The 17,116-nt window shown below is 37.6% G+C and overlaps 1 protein-coding gene across 1 annotated transcript in view; it reads left to right on the top strand.

Annotated features, from left to right (window-relative positions):
• Positions 1–17,116, top strand: part of Sp3 (Sp3 transcription factor) — a 41,036-nt gene that overhangs the window by 1,079 nt on the left and 22,841 nt on the right. The window contains exon 3 of the mRNA XM_055600765.1: positions 6,861–8,220. Coding sequence (XP_055456740.1) covers positions 6,861–8,220 — 1,360 coding nt within the window. The remainder of the gene's footprint in view (positions 1–6,860; positions 8,221–17,116) is intronic.

A 17,116-nucleotide genomic window follows, 5' to 3' on the forward strand; every position in this document is an offset into this window, starting at 1 on the left:
GGGGGAGGTGGGCGCCGCTCTCCAAAATGGATGTTGGATGGGTCTGAGCAGGGCCGAGAACTCCCTCGCTCGCCGCGCCGCCCGGCAGGCACAGCCTATCGGCCGGGCGCAGTATCACCCACCAGGCCGGGCCCCAGTGTCTGGAGTTTTGAATCTGGAGCTGTTTGGCTGAAGTTCCCAGATGTTGGTTAATGTAGGCCGTGGTTCGTTTAAAGAGGTTTTTTTCTCTTATAGGAAGGTGGGAACGCTTTTACTTACATCGTCTTCTTTTTCTAACCTGATCATTCACAGTTGGCTTTTGCAACTACTACAACTCTGCATTGGGTTTTCCTGAGTAGGCCCAAGTGAAACAGTTCGAGGCTGTAGAAGTTTTGGAGTTAGATAGTATTACTTCAGCCTTTGAAATTTGCTAGAACATCAGTCTTAGAAACAGAAAGTAGATGAAAGTCATTTAGTTTACATGCATGTTAGTGCAATCCATACTTAGAGTAGAAGTTGGTTGGCAAAATTTCATTTTTATTATAACTAGTGTGATAGTTGGGATTCTTTTTGAAATTTTAGGATGGAGAGAAGTTGGAAGTCTTACATAAAGACTCAGTGTAAAGTTATGTGCTATAGACAGTGGGTTTTACATTTGTATGGATCATTGCTGCTCTTTTAGCTCACTGTGAAAATGTGTGTTCACCTATTAAAATAGTTAAAACACTCACTGCTCAAGACTTAAGGTTTTAGAGGTGGTTCGTAGAAGTTTGACTGTCACTTAGAAAAGTTAGCTTTTGTACACTAGGCATTCAGTGTTATGTTATTGGTAAATAATTTCAGTCTTAAATGACACTGTGGACAATGGGAGTGTTTTTAATGTGTGTGTGTTTTTTCTTAAGCAGATTAAAATATAAAAAGCTGTTTGAGAAAAATTATTTGTAAACAAACAGGCACATGAGTGACCTTTTAAAATAAGTTATATTTCCCCGGTCCCAAAGTGCCAAAATAAAATAAGTTTATTGGTTACTTTAGTAAACTACCTCAGAAGTAAAGTTTTAATATTTTAAATACAGTAAAATATTTCTAGGAAATCTCTGCAGAGTTTAGGAATGTGTTTGCAGATTGTGAGGGGAGGGGTTAGTGCACTGACCTCAGCAGCGTGTGTGTAATGTTGCCATGCTTCTGGAGGGTTCTCTGAGCTATCAAATCATTCCTAAGAACACAGTTTTGCCAGATAAACAATCTGAACTCATTAGGAAAATACAATTTGGCTAGAGAAGCCTTCAGACTTGTAGTTTTTGGAGCATGTTTGATGCTTGATAAATCTGAGTTCTTTCAAATTTTTCACTTTGAGCAAAGTTGAAATAAACTGAGCTGAAAGTTGAATAAGATGAAAAACATAAGCTGTCTGTATTTTTGTCTTAACATTAATGGGAAACAATTTAATTTCCAGTTTAAAAGTGATGCAAAATATTTTTCAGAACATTCCAGAAAATAAATGAATTCGCATGAATTCACTGGGATATTTTCAACATTAAAACTATACTTAAATATATCTTAAGTACTCTCAAATTGCTGGAGATCATTAGAGGACTGAAGTGTCTTGGAAGTTGTATTTTTAAAAAGTTGTGGAATGTTGGATTTATAGCAAAGCGAGAAATGCAGAATCAGTTCCATACTCTTCGCCCAGCCTTTCCCTCATTATGACACATTTTTCAAATTTGTGAAATGAATATTGGTATTTACTAACTGAAGTAGCAACAGATTTTAGGGTTTGCCAGTTTTCCTATTATTTAGACATTAGTAGACCTTTCTGATACAGGTTGTAGTTCAAGATACCTAACAAAGAGCTGTGTCTAAAGTCAGGTGCAGATGTTCAACCTAATGCCAGTTTAGCTTGGTATTTCAAGATGAAAAGTACCTTGAGAAGCCAGTGTTCACTAAAGATTTGCTTTAACTGCCATTGATCCCGGCCAAGGGTGTTTGTGCAGAGCTAGAGGTTAAGACAGTCCCAGCAGTTCCATCTACCTGTAACATGGACATTCGAAGGTGATGAAAGTTCCTTCGTATTTTACTATTAATAATTAGGAAATACAAGGTCTCTGCACATATGTTAACTTGTCAAAGTTACATGGATGAACTTGTGGATTATCTTCTTTGTATTTTAGTGAAATAAACTATACAAGCAAATTTTATAAGACTCATCTGTTTAAGTTATAAATTTAGTGTTCATTGGTTTTGCAGGTCAATATTGGCACATTTAAAAGGTGAATACTAATTCATTTCAAGAGTAGGATATTTTGCCATTAGGACCCGCAGGCTAGGATGTAGCTTTGTGACAGTGCTCTTCTAGTATTTGCAAAGCCTTGGTTTCCATTCTACCTCCCCACACTGAGGGTGGGGAAGACCTTACAGTGTCATTTAAGTCTGAGTTCTAATTGAAATTTTACTTGAGTATCTGCCCAAGAGTGTTATGTTTGACACCCCCTTAGTTTCACACTTGTTTTGGTTTTCAGTTACATCCTTCTGTCTGGCTTTTTATAAAGTCATTTATGGGGGTCTGAGAAGTTAATTGTTCTTTTAAAATACAGTGAGAGTTTTCCTCTGGTACAGTCTAAGAAGACATCCTGTTTTTTTCTTTTCCTTCAATCTCCACCCTGTCATTTTTATGCCCAGTTGCGTTGGAGAATGCCCTTGTCATAAATTGCTATAGCAACATCATTGGGTGTGCTACCCAAGGCGTCAGTAGGTTATGGTCCTTTTTACCTTGTTATGTGTGTACGCCATGGGAGAATGAACAGTGCCTCCTCCCCCATTTACCACACCAACTGTGATGTTAGATGTTTTATTTGTTTGTTTCCTAATGAGAATATTAGTTTTTTTTGGAAACTTACATAGAAGGTGATCTGACGTGTAAGCCAACCCAAGGTCTTGCCTGGCTTGTATTATTGCTTCCCTTTGTTTTTGTAGTATTTCCTGTTACTGTCTTTTGATATTAGGTGACTTTCTAATTTATCTTTTCTCCATTTGGTATTTAGTATACTTGATCTTTTCCTTTGGTATGTCATAAAAGAAGGAAAGATCTTCAAATTTCAGGCTTTGTGATATTTGAGCTGTTTGGAACTTGCTCATTGGGGAATTACATAAATAAGTTTAAAACTGGTTTATAGTTCTTTAGGTGCTAATATCTCAGTTTTACTGATAGCTCTTTTATTCTATATGGACTTTCTATAACTTTCTTTTGGGTTATTTGAAACTTGTTCAGAAAGTGTGTACTTTGTTTCAGGTGTTTAGTGGGTGTTTTTGGAAATCTGATTCCAGAGTTCTAGTAAATAATGATAACTTGGAAATACGTAATCTTTGCACATATGCGCACATGTGCGCATCTATGTCATAGTTTGCTTTTCTTTTTTTCTTTTGCTTTTAAGACAGGGACTTTATATATATAGCCTACGTTGGCCTCAGATTTGAGGCTCTTCTGCCAAGTGTTTGGAATTACAGGTATGAAGCCACTGTACCTGGACATACATATATATATATATATATATATATATATATATATATATATATCTTTTCACTTTAGGTTTATTTACAAATGCTTTAATATGTTATTTTACCTCAGATAGGAAGATTTACGCCTTCATTTAATTGCCTCTATTGTGGGAAGTTGGTACTGTAGTTTAGTTAGCTCTGAAGGGCATGACAGTATGTTTGTAGACTTGCTACTTGAGCACCGGTTTATTTTCAAGGAGTTTGTTGACGAGAAAGCTGTTCACTCGTGGTTAAACACCTTTGTCATTATGCTTGTAAAAAATCACCTATCTGTAGCTTTAGGTATCATTCATTAGTCATTTTATTTCTAAAAGGAAATGGACAAAAAAATAACAGTTTTGTAAAATTCACTTATAGTACTGTATTCCTCTCTAAAATCCTAGAATATTTATGAATTTAGTGCAAGCTAAAAATTTGACAGTTGATTTTCAGTTGAACAATAATAAGGTGATGAATGGGTTTTGTTTATTTATATGCAGATTTTAATACAAAATAGACTGAGAAAATTTTAGTTTACCTAAAATGCCAAAAGACTAAATAAAACAAATTGTTTTATAATGTTAGAGAAGATTACTTCTGGTTCTAATTTTAGTTCTAAATCAGAATTGACCAAAAGTGACTTTACTGCCTGGCCCTTGATATAAACAGTGAAGATTAAGTTTTAAGTTTATTTCAGTTCAGGCCTGGAGGTTTGTAGTGGATTCAGTTTCTTTATTTTCTTCCGCATTTATGTCATTCTCCTTCACTGGTTTATCTTTAAAAAATACAGATGTGATTGTACCAATCACTTGCTTATAAACCTTTATTACCTACAGAATAAAGTCCAAACAATTTAGCATGGCCTACAAAGCCATTTACAAGTCTTGATGGAAGTGTCCTGTTGTGTTCCCTGTTGCTTTTGTCTATGAATAAATATAAACGTTTTCTGGATCCTCTTGAACTCTAGGTTTCTTTTTGTCTTGTGGATTTTATTGTCTCTTTACCTTTATTATTATCTCTAACTGACCAAAGGGAAAATTTACGCCCTAATATGACCTCAAAGTATCTTTAGTGTGGGTGATCTCCATCCTCATCTTCTGTGTTCCTGTGTGTTTTGATTATGTGGCTAATATATACCACTTTTCACATTGTATTAGCAAGTGTGTCTACATTTGCTTGGCTAGCTAGCATTGTGACCATTTGTGAACAAAGATTTAATTGTTTTGCTTGTATATGCTTATTTCATCATTACAGATATGCTCAAATGTTTGCATTATGTCAAAGGTGAACTGTGGTTCAGTCTTTGAAATAGAGACTTTTCAACTGCATGAAAATTGAGTAGTACATTTCTTAGTGTCTCACTACATTCTCACGGGGAATCTGTTACCATAAAATGTTAACACGGTCACTTCTAAAAAAACTCCACAAAAGTTAGTGTAAGTTGTAAACTAGACAGACTTCCTCTCAAAAAGAAGTGGACATGCTGTTTTGGATCATGCAGAGAGTCCTTGATGCTCAGTCGTATATCTACTTTGACATTGCTGGGCAAGCTGTGTTTGTATATCTCCATTGTCGAGTGGCATGTATAGAGTTATTGAAAAATCACGAATAAATCTGTCATAAAGTGAGGCCATGGTGGCTTTATTTTGATGTGGCTAAGTCACATGGGGTCTTCTTCTCAGTGTCTTTATGCCTGGTCTTCGTATACTTCACTCCTGGTCATTAGAGACAGTAGAACAGTAGCTGGTGGGGCCTTGGCTTCTGGAGGGAGGCTTACCCTTAGTAGTACTACTGACTGCTGTGTGACTTGTCTCTGTGTCTCATCTATCAAGTATAGATGCTAGCAATAGCATCTACCACAGGCTTGCTTTAGAGTGTAACAGTGGTACTTGGCATAAAAGAAAAGCCCATATGTCAGATACCCTTGTTTTTATTTCTTAAAAAAAAAAAAAAAAGCTACTCGTTGACCTTGTCATGTAGGATTTTTTTTTTTTTTCATTCTATTTGCCCACGTTGGCATTTTTCTAATGTTGAATCTATAAACTATGGGTATGACAGCTCAGATTCTTGTGGGTTACAGAATGTAAAACATCATGTATGCTTCATATTCTACTGCCATTTTAGAGTAATGGATAGGTACTGCCACATTCTGTATTTTTCAGCATTTAGCTAGTAGTAAAACTTAACAGATTTGGCTGTTTTGCTTTGTAGTCACAGGACAATCACAGTTACCTTTCCTCATTAAGTTTTGCTTTTCTGTGAGACAAGGCCTTACTTGATACAGGCTCAGGCTGTCCTTGGATTCCAGTTGACCCTGTCTCCACTGCCCCTGTGTTAGGATTGCAGGTAGGAGCCTTAACATTGCCCAACTGCTAAATGGTTTTTGTTGCTGTTGTTTAAGGTTTCACCCCCACCCCAGTAGTTCCTAAAGAAAAAAATATGTAGTTTAAGTCATAAAATTAGAGCTTTTTAAGATTTGTGACATAGTAGTTAATAATCAGATTCACTCCCCAATTCAGTGGCTTGGTAACAAACACCATGGTGTTTGTGTGTGTCTACCTGTCTTCCCACAGTAGCACTTGATGTCATTTTTTTGTTTGATTTTTTTTTTTTTTTTAAGTCTTGCTGTAAAGCCCAGGCTTGCTTCAGTAGCTCAAGCTGGTCTCAAAGTTGAGGCAATCCTCTTGTTTAGCCTCCTGAATGTTAGCATTACAGGTATGTTCCAGTCTGTCTGGGATCATTTTAATAATTAATTAACTAATTAATTGAGACAGGGTTTCTCTGTATAACAGGCTGGCCTCAAACTCAGAGATCCGCTTGCCTCTGCCTCCCAAGTGCCAGGAATAAAGGTGTCTTATTTAAGTATTTTTAGTGGGTTGAATACTCTTTGAACTCTGTCCTGTATGTAACCTTGCTTACGCCCCCTCTGTTTTGTGCAGTTTAAAGATTATAGATGAGTGATTAAAAGATGAGTTTGTGTTGCCAGGTACTGTAGGGTGTACCTGTGTAGTTCCAGTTACTCAGCTGTTTTCACAGAGAATGAAGAATCAGATGGATATGAGATTTCCAAGATAAGTCTGGGCAATATAGTGAGACCTTGCCCGCTTCTTCCCCCCCACCCCCCAAAAAAAACCAGTGTGGTTTGATATAATTTAGAACATTCGGATTAGGTACTATGTTTGTAGTAACAGTTTGTATGTTTGTATGAACAGTACTGCTGTGTTGGAACTCTTGTTTTAAGATGACTTCATTTTTCACATAATAGGATTTGTACTAGGTGAGGGTTTTTTGCAAATTGGGTTAAAATGCTGTAAATACATGACAACATTTTTGTTTTCTTCATCCAGACAGGTGATTTGGCTTCTGCACAGTTAGGAGGAGCACCAAACCGATGGGAGGTTTTGTCAGCTACACCTACAACTATAAAAGATGAAGCTGGTAATCTAGTACAGATTCCAGGTGCTGCTACTTCAAGTGGGCAGTATGTCCTTCCCCTTCAGAATTTGCAGAATCAACAAATATTTTCAGTTGCACCAGGATCAGATGCATCAAATGGTACAGTGTCCAATGTTCAGTATCAAGTAATACCACAGATTCAGTCAACAGATGCTCAGCAGGTTCAGATTGGCTTCACAGGCTCCTCAGACAATGGGGGTATAAATCAAGACAGCAGCCAAATTCAGATCATTCCTGGCTCTAATCAAACCTTACTTGCCTCTGGAACGCCTCCTGCTAATATCCAGAATCTCATACCACAGACTGGTCAAGTCCAGGTTCAGGGAGTTGCAATTGGTGGCTCATCATTTCCTGGCCAAACTCAAGTAGTTGCTAATGTGCCTCTTGGTCTGCCAGGAAATATTACCTTTGTACCAATCAATAGTGTCGATCTAGATTCTTTGGGACTCTCGGGAAGTTCTCAGACAATGACTGCAGGCATTAATGCCGATGGACATTTGATAAACACGGGACAAGCTATGGATAGTTCAGACAATTCAGAAAGGACTGGTGAGCGGGTTTCTCCTGATGTTAATGAAACGAATGCTGATACAGATTTATTTGTGCCAACATCCTCTTCATCACAGTTACCTGTTACAATAGATAGTACAGGTATATTACAGCAAAACACAAATAGCTTGACTACTGCTAGTGGGCAAGTTCATTCTTCAGATCTTCAGGGAAATTATATCCAGTCGCCTGTTTCTGAAGAGACACAGGCTCAGAATATTCAGGTTTCTACAGCACAGCCTGTTGTACAACATCTACAACTTCAAGATTCTCAGCAGCCAACCAGTCAAGCCCAAATTGTGCAAGGTATTACACCACAGACAATCCATGGTGTGCAAGCCAGTGGTCAAAACATATCACAACAGGCTTTGCAAAACCTTCAGTTGCAGCTGAATCCTGGAACCTTTTTAATTCAGGCACAGACAGTGACCCCTTCTGGACAGATAACCTGGCAAACGTTTCAAGTACAAGGGGTCCAGAACTTGCAGAATTTGCAAATACAGAATACCGCTGCCCAACAAATAACTTTGACGCCTGTTCAGACACTCACGCTTGGTCAAGTCGCAGCAGGTGGAGCCTTGACTTCAACTCCAGTTAGTCTAAGCACTGGTCAGTTGCCAAATCTACAGACAGTTACAGTAAATTCTATAGATTCTACTGGTATACAGCTACATCCAGGAGAGAATGCTGACAGTCCTGCAGGTGAGTCTTAATGGTATGCCACTAAAAGTACAATGATAATAAGCAGGAAAACTTTGCTTTAGTTGTTTAACAGCATCTGCCATTCATTAAAGCTGCTGCATCCATGTTTTTATGTATAAGGAGACATCATAGTCTATCAAATTGTTGGTTTTGAAACTTTGTATACTTGAAGTGAAAAATTTTCTATTGTACTAGTGACATTTGGTGTGTTTTTTTTTTTTTTTTTTCCCTACAACAGGCACATTTGTTTTGGCATCTTGTTGGTATTATCGGGTATTACCATTTTTTTATATTTGGCAGGAGAGTATTTATTGGTCTTGATATGGCATGAGTTTGACTTTTGTTTTGGGTGGAGATGCTAGTTTAGTTAGTGCAAGGCTGTGGTGGAACTTGCTATGTTGACCAAGCTGGCTTTGAACTCAGACCTGCCTTCTTCTGTCTACCCAGTGCTTATTCAAGGTGTGTGTCACTATGTCTGGCTGAATTAAACTGTGTATATTGTATTTGGGTGTGGTATTAGGTTGGAATAATAAAACATGGTGCTGGAAGCTAAAGGAGTACTTAATTGTCTCAGCCACTAGATATGTGATTTTGGCCTAACTATTTTTCTCTGGCAAATTCAGTTTTTTTCATTGTATAAAATGGAGATTTTGGACTAGGTAACTATGTACAGTAGAAACTGTCAAGACCTAACATTGAATGCTTTGCAAGCACAATTAAATAATGAAGCTTAAAAAGGTAGCATCATTGTTACCATATTAATGTTATTTGTCTAGATAACAATGAATATTTTTGTTTTTGCAGTAATTTCTAACTTTTTTAAAAGATTATTACTTTTACAGTCTTCTGCCTGTATGCCAGAAGAGAGTACCAGATCTCATCATAGATGGTTCTGAGCCACCATGTAGTTTCTGGGAATTGAACCCAGGACCTTTAAGAAGAAGAGCCAGTGCTCTTAACCTCTGGGCCATCTCTCCAGCCCCCAAATTTCTGACTTTTATAACTTTAATTCTACTTCACATTTGGATTTCTGTGGAGATTATACTGTTAAAACTTTCCAGTCTGTTTAAATTGGGGCACAGAACTAGAGTGTTTGAAGTAACTTTCATCGCCACTTTTCATGATTCCCTTTTCCCCATTTTTTTCCCTTGGTGTTAAAAATTTGTAATATATTGCTTAGAAAGGTGGGATTGTCCTTGAGTCTCAGATTTGCACTTAGACACTCTTTATTATATCTGGGTTTTCTGAAACTGGTTTAGAAAAGAATTTTTCTTTCCTTTTTTTGAGACAAGGTTTTCTCTCTGTAGCCCTGGATTAGAATTTACTCTAAACCAGTCTGGCCTCAAACTCACAGAGATCTGCCTGCCTCTGCTTGTTGAGTGCTGAGATTAAAGGTGTTTGCTACCACTGACCAACTTAGAATAGAATTTTTCAAAGTTTGATCTGTGCAGCTCTAGAGAGCCTGAGTATTCTTTCAGAAATCCTTTTCCTAATACGTTATTTGCCTTTTTCTTGTGTTCATACTGACTGATGGGTTAAAAATTAAACTTAAAGCTGGAGAGATTACTGAGTGGTTAAGAGCACTTGCTGTTCTATGTGAGGACCAGTTATGATCCCAGCTTGTTGGGTGGCTCACAAACAAAATCCTAAAGGTCTGACATCTTGGCTTCTGCAAGTACCTGCACATTTGTGTGTGCATATACACAGACACAGGTACATATATTAAAGAAAGAAAGAAGGAAAAACTTCTTAAACCATGCTTTTGTTGTATTCATGACTATGTGCTTCTTAAAGAAAAATTAAGTTTTACTTAATTTGATAAGTCAGTAGAAATGTTTATAAAATTTTGACTGTTACTCGTTGCATAACTTTAAAAGGTGATAGCTATTTAAAAGAAATTATTCTATGTGTGTTAATGCAGGGCAATTATGTGTGTACCATTGTTCACACGTGGGGTTTCAGAAGGAGCTGGTTTTCTTTCTCCCTCTGGGAACTGGGATCAAATTTAAGTGCTTAAAAATCATCTCATATACTTTAATAGCTTTATTGAAATCTAATCCACATATAAAATTTGTCTTTTAAGGCATACAACTCAGTAGTTTTCATTGTAGTCACAGACTTGTGCAGTTATAATCTGTTTACTTTTAAAACATTTTCATCACCCCAAGCAACAAATACCAAGTCCCTCTCAGCCATTTCTCATACTTGCCTTATCTTTCTCTTTTAATTTGCTTTTTGTTTTGCATTAGTGGAATTGTGTGATGCATAGCCTATTGTGCCTGTCTTTCATGCAACAGTATTTTCAAGGTTCATGTGTGTTGTAGATGTGTTACTACCTTATTTATGACTAAATAATAATCCATGGATGTATATATTAAAACTTGTCTGTTGGTGGACATTCGGTTTCTGCTTTTAGGTTACTATGAATCATGCTGTTCACAGCATTTGTGTTCAGTGTATATGTGTGTAAGAGAGAGTGCGTGTGCACAACCACTGATTTATGTTTTATACGTGAGGTTTCCAGTTTCTGTGCATCTGCATCAGTACTTACCATTGATCACTTTTTTCATTTTGACGTCTTAATTGGGTGAAAATGATAACTCAGTGTGTTATGTACATCTGTGCAAATTGCATGTCTGGTGCCCACAGAGGCCAGAAAAGGACATTGGCTTCCCTGGACCTGAAGTTACAGGTGGTTGTGAACCATTAGATGGGTGCTGGAATAGAACCTGGCTCCTCTGGAAGAATAGCCATTACTCTTAACCGCTGAGCTTTTTTTTTTTCATCCTCAACCATATATGAAGTGACACCTTTTTGCAAAAGTAGAAGTGAGCTTGTCACATCTGATTGGCAAATATTTCTTGTCAGTGGTAAAGGTAAGGATTTCCAGAAGAAATGTGTTTTGTTTTGTTTTGTTTCCCCTATAACTCAGATTTATTGTGTGGTTTGCTTTTTTTTTTTTTTTTTTTTCTGGTGCTATGGGTAGTAATGATAAAGTGTTAAAAATGAAAGATGTTTGACACTTGGAAGTCCAGGAAAGCTGAACCAGTGGTTTTTAAATGAGCAGTTTACAGCGTTAAAAACCATTTAAACTGCAAGATAGGCCAACAGAGTATCTATCTTTAATGATAGATTCTACATTAAAACTGACCTTTAAGAAACTGCCACTTGCCAAGTATCAAAGGATACAGTTAACTTAAAGGCTGCTATGATTCCTTTTTTTTTTCCAGTTACATATCTTTGTGAGATTATTTTTCATATGCCTCAGCCCAAACTACATATCACAAGCAATTGAATGGAGAAACAGATCTAAGATTCTGTCTTCTTTTTCCCTAGGCATTCAATGATTTGCAAAAATGTAAAACATGTTTTTTTTTCCCTTTTCCTGTTGTGTAGTCCTGGCTATCTATGTAGGACAAGCTGGTCTTTAATTTGCAGCACTGATCCTTCTGCCTCTGCCTCCAAAGTGGTGGTATTACAGACATGCACTACCATGCGTGGCTTGTCTTGTCTTTTTTATAAGACTTTTGTTTGGCAAGTAGCTTTTCATAAAGTATTGATTTGTGTTACCGTGATGAGCTTGTTTAGCTGTTTATTTGCTTGAGGCTGGGGATTAAGCCTGGGTTCTGACATAGGCAGGTGATCTTAAGATTTATTTTTCAGGGTGGCTTTTTTGTTTGTTTCTTTAATTTTTAAAATTTCGGTTTTTGGGGAAAAAATATCTGGTTTCTCTGTGTAGCCTTGGCTATCCTGGGCTCACTTTGTAAACCAGGCTGGCCTTGATCTGACAGAGATCCTACTGCCTCTGCCTCTCTTAGTGCTGGGACAGGGTTTTTCTTTTCTTTTTTTTTTTTTAAAGCGTTTTTAAAATAATTTTTTTATTTTATGTACATTGGTGTTTTGCCAGAATGTATGTCTGTGAGGATATCAGAAGCCCTGGAAACCGGAATTACGGACAGTTGTGAGCTACCATGTGGTCCTCACATGGTGAATTGAATCTGGGTCTTAACCTCTGAGCCATTTCTCCAGTCCTATTTTTCAGTTTTATATAGTTATCTCTCTCTCTCTTACTCTCTTTCTCTCTCTCACACACACAGAAAAAGAGAAATCATGGATATTCTAATGAACAAAATGTTTTTGGGGAACTGTAGTCAAATTTAAGAGGTTAAAATGAAAGTCCTGGGCTGGGGTGTGGCTCAGTGCTTAGCACAGTACAGGCTTTGGATTTAATCTTTTTATGTGTAAAATATTTGAAAATTCTGAAGTGTTCTAAAAACGTTTGGAAATGTTGTTTTAGAAACCTAGTTTTGAAGATTCTATAAAGTTAGTGTTGGACACTGCTAAAAATGTTAGAAAAACATTACTGAAAATGTTATGGTTTTGTTTTGAGACAAATCTCATTCAAAGGTAGACAGGCTCCGAACTTCCATCAGTCTTCCTCAGCCTCTGGCGTGTTGGGGTTACAGACATGAGCCACTATGTGGGACACATATCTTGGATTTGTGTTGTTTATGAAACTAGCCTGGGATACATTAAGTGCTCCAAGAAGTTACCGTCAGAGGTTATCAGTTAGAAACACTGGTTTAAATACAAGATAGGGTTGTAAGAGAGTGATTTGCTTTCTGAGGGTACTCTACAAGTAAGTAATAAAAGATAAGACGCTTCATTTGGGGATATTTAAGTCTTTGTAGGTTGCCTGTGTTGTAGTTGTGGATGCAGAGGTTGGTGTTGGGCTTCTTTCTTAGTAACGCCCCTCACTCTTTTTCTATTGAGACCTCTGTGTGGACCTGGTGACCACTGCTTGGTTAGAATATGTGTTCCGGAGGCTCCAGGAATCATCTTGTCACCACCCTCTTTCCTAGAGTTACAACCACATGGGACCCTGTCTGGCCATCTCTCCCCCTTTTACTTTGATTCTTTTTTTGCATGGCTGCTAGGGTCTCTGAACTAAGCCTCCTCCAAACAGGGTTTCTCTGTGTAGCCTCAGCTGTCCTGGATTCACTTTGTAGACCAGGCTGGCCTTTGACTCGCAGAGATCTGCCTGCCTCTGCCTCCTGAGTGCTGGGATCACAGATGTGCGCCACTGTGCCTGGCTGAACTCGGGTCTTAATGCTTGTGCTGCAGAGCTTTTACTTGCTGAACCATTTTCTAGCACCAATAAATATTCTGTTATTAGGAAAACTTTTTGCTTACTGTATTTTTAATTGGCGAGATGGGGAAATGAAGGCTGGGTTTAGTGCTACATATGACATTTTAGTACGCACAAGTCCCTGATCTACAGCATGGAGGGGGGGAGAAAAAGACATTCTTAGTAAAAAGTTTTTATCTGTTCAGGCATATAGATGAAAATGTTTAAAAGTATGTTCTTGTTTGACATACTTTGGTTTTGGTAGATATGAATTCAGTGTCAATTTCCTAAAATATTGGCGAAAGCCCCCAAACCTGTGCTCTGTAAGTCATCCAAATAAATAAATAAAACCAAAACAGAGCTTTTCTTTAACAAAATATGACTTATTCAGTCTTGATAAAGCAGTGACTTTGACTGACCTTGTTGATCCTTCTAAGATCCTTTCATTGCCCCTCTTTCTCTAGGAACTGACTCTTGGTGCAGAGTAAGCACAAGGCAAAAAAAGAGGGACTTTGGCTAAGCCAGTAGGGAGGAACTGAGGAAGAGTGGGGTAAGAGGAAATCAATACTGTTGGAACTCTAATTAAATTGGAATTTTATTTTGATGTTTAAGTGAGTGGCTTCAGTAAACTGTTAGAAATCAGAATCTGCTATTCAGGCTGGACTAGAAATGAAATGTTGATTATCAATAAATAGATGTGATGAGATGTGATGAGTTTGGGTCTAGTTGGAAATTCTATCATAAGTTTAATACAGAGATCACAATTAAAAAAGTTTACGGGGACACTGGGAGGAGAGGAGGGAGGGAACACCCTTGGGATGTAAAGTAAATAAATTGAAATAAAAAATACTTAAAAAAAATAGTTTACTAGTTTTTATGCATATAGATGTTTTGTCTGCTTGTTTACCTGTATACCAGGTGTATGCCTGGTGCCTCTGGTGTCCAGAAGAGGGATTCAGGTCCCCTGGAACTGGGTTTTTAGACAGTTTTGAGACACCATGTGGATGCTGGGAATTGACCCTGGGCTCTCTGTAGAAGCAGCCAGTGCTAACTGCTGAGCTATCTCTCCAGCCCTGATTTTTTTTTTTTTTTAATGAAACTCAAGCAAATAACTTAAACAGCAGTTTTAGAAATCAAGGATTCTAACACAATACAGCCTAACTACTAACTTAATACATACTAAGAAAGTAGTGGTGATAATTTCAGGCCAAGGAGTTTTCTGTTAGGAAGATCACTGAAACAAGATGGATGATAGTTGGAAGTGGACTTGGTGATGCCAGAAGGAAGGCTGTAGCTGCTCCATTATTAGTGGTTTATTTTTTAAAGACATTTCATGTGTATGAGTGCTTTACTTGTGTGTATAGACACCATGTGCATTCTTGGTGCCTGTAGAGGTCAAAAGAAGGCCTCGGTTCCCCCGGAATTGGAGAAACAGATGATTGTGAGCGACCGTGTGGGTGCTAAAAACCAAATCTCAGTCCTCTAGAAGAAGAGCAGCAATCTTAATTACTGAGCTGTGTCTTCAGCCTCATCTCACATTCACGAGAGGAAATTTTGGGCTATTCAAAAATTGTTAAAAGATGAGACTTTAATTCTGTTGGGAGAAATCTGTAGTGCTTTAGTTAGTGAATTCTGTTCCTGGTAATATCTTGGCAGTGTGTGACTATGAACTTGGCTTAGAAGTGGGAGATGTTCATCTTGTAGGGAGATTGTGCCTCTAGACCCTCTCGCTGGTTTGTCTCCTGAATTATGAAGAAAGAAGTTGATGAGTTTTGATTAGAGATAGACATTCATAATAGACTAAAGTATTGGTTCTTATATCTGAAGGAGAAAACTCATTTTTATAAATACTTTGGATTCTTACATTTTGTCTTATTGATTAAATACAGAGACAGTAATAACTCCCTATTCTTCACCCCAGACCCCAAATGCTGTGTAAAATGTAATATGCAGATATTTATTTGCATATTAAGGTTTCTGTGAGAAATTTGGTACAAGACAACCTATTCAAGGAAATAAAGCATTTTTTTTCCTTTTAGATTATATATGTATAGAAACTAGTAGTATGATGCTGGGTTAATTTTAAGGAACTTTTTTGGGAAATGTTAGTATGAGTGGCCATATAGGCTGTTTGGCTAGTAGCTGGGTGGTGGTGGTAGAGGCACACACACCTTTAATCCCAGCACTTGGGAGGCAGAAATAGGCAGATTCTCTGAGTTCATGGACAGCTGAGGCTATACAGAGAAGCCGTGTGTGTGTGTGTGTTAGTAGACGTAGTATTTTCTGTGTGTGCATGGACTCCATGCTTTGGTGGCAGGGTAATTTGTGGAGATTAGTTCTTTATATCCTGTGGGTTACAGGAGTGGAACTCGGTTAGTCATGGCCAAATGGACATAGACCCACTGAGCCATCTCATAGTAAAATCAGATAGGAGTGGAACACTGAATTTTAGTAGTAGGAAATATATTTATCTTTTTTTTTTTTTCTTTCATCTTGGGGTTAAATTTTGCTAAGCAAACCTTCTAACTCCTAATGCAAGTGTGTGTGTTGAGAGAAATGGGAAAATTGGGATAAAATTCATTGAAAACATCATTTGAAAACAGTAAGCTTCAACTTGTGATTTAAAAACATGAGTCTAGCTGGGCAGTGCATGCCTTTAATCCCAGCACTCCTGAGGCTGAGGCAGTCTCTGTGAATTCCAAGCCACCCTGCTCTACAGAGTTCCAGACAGCCTGGGCTACACAGGAAAACCCTGTCTTGGAAAAGAAAACCAATATCAAAACAAGAAAATCCTCAAGTATCTAGTAGCCAGTATAGCTGTTTGATTTGCATACCCTTCCCACATCTCACCCAAGTTGGGTATAGTTGTGTAGTATGCTTTGGTGATTGGTCTGTTCCGTCATGATTGATCTGTGGGGAATGTGTGAAGTACAGTATTAACTGCCATATGATAGATGTGGATAAAAAAATATACCTTTAAGCCACTAATTTTAGGATTGTACAATATCTTTGTTGCTTTTAAGTGCTTGAATTATGTCTAGACTAAGTTGAATTTAGAAGATTTAGTATTAAAATACAATATAAAAATCTTAGGCTTTTTTTTGTTTTGTTTTTAGACAGTCTCATATAGCCCGGGCTAGCTTTGACCTTTGTAGGTGCTGGGATTACAGGCACAAACCACCTTGTGTGTCTCAAATTAGTATTTTTTATATTAATCATGGGTTAAGTAAAATAGTATTAATTTACTGCTTCTTACCTACTTCACAATTGGAAATTATATGTGTGACTTTCATTATGTGTCTGCTGGATTATGCTTATAGTTATAGCCTGTTTTAATTATAAATTGACAGAAAACCTTAACTGTAGCATTAGCTCAATGCAAACATCTGTTGGAGCCTGGTAATGAGCAAAGGAGAAACATTTGGTAAAATAGCTGCAAAAACTTAGATGGTGAGCCTGGCATGGTGGCACGTGCCCTTAATCACAGCACTCAGGAAGGCAGAGACAGGCAGGTCCCTGGGAGTATGAGGCCAGCCTGGTCCACAAATCAAGTCCAGGACAGTCAAGGCTACACAGAGAAAGAAACTCTGTCTCCAGAAGAAAAACAAAACAAAACCCAACCAAACAACAACAAAAAACTTAGATGGCAAGGACTTGTATTTGTTTTAGGAGATGAGCTTGGAAAACAAATGGCATTTTAGCTGCCACTGACCTCAGTAAACTTCTTTCTAAAATTTTATTATTATTTATTACAATTTATTCAATTTG

Source organism: Psammomys obesus, unplaced genomic scaffold (genome assembly GCF_907164565.1).
Source record: "Psammomys obesus unplaced genomic scaffold, mPsaObe1.curated_primary_1811, whole genome shotgun sequence".
Classification (NCBI taxonomy): Eukaryota; Metazoa; Chordata; class Mammalia; order Rodentia; family Muridae; genus Psammomys; species Psammomys obesus.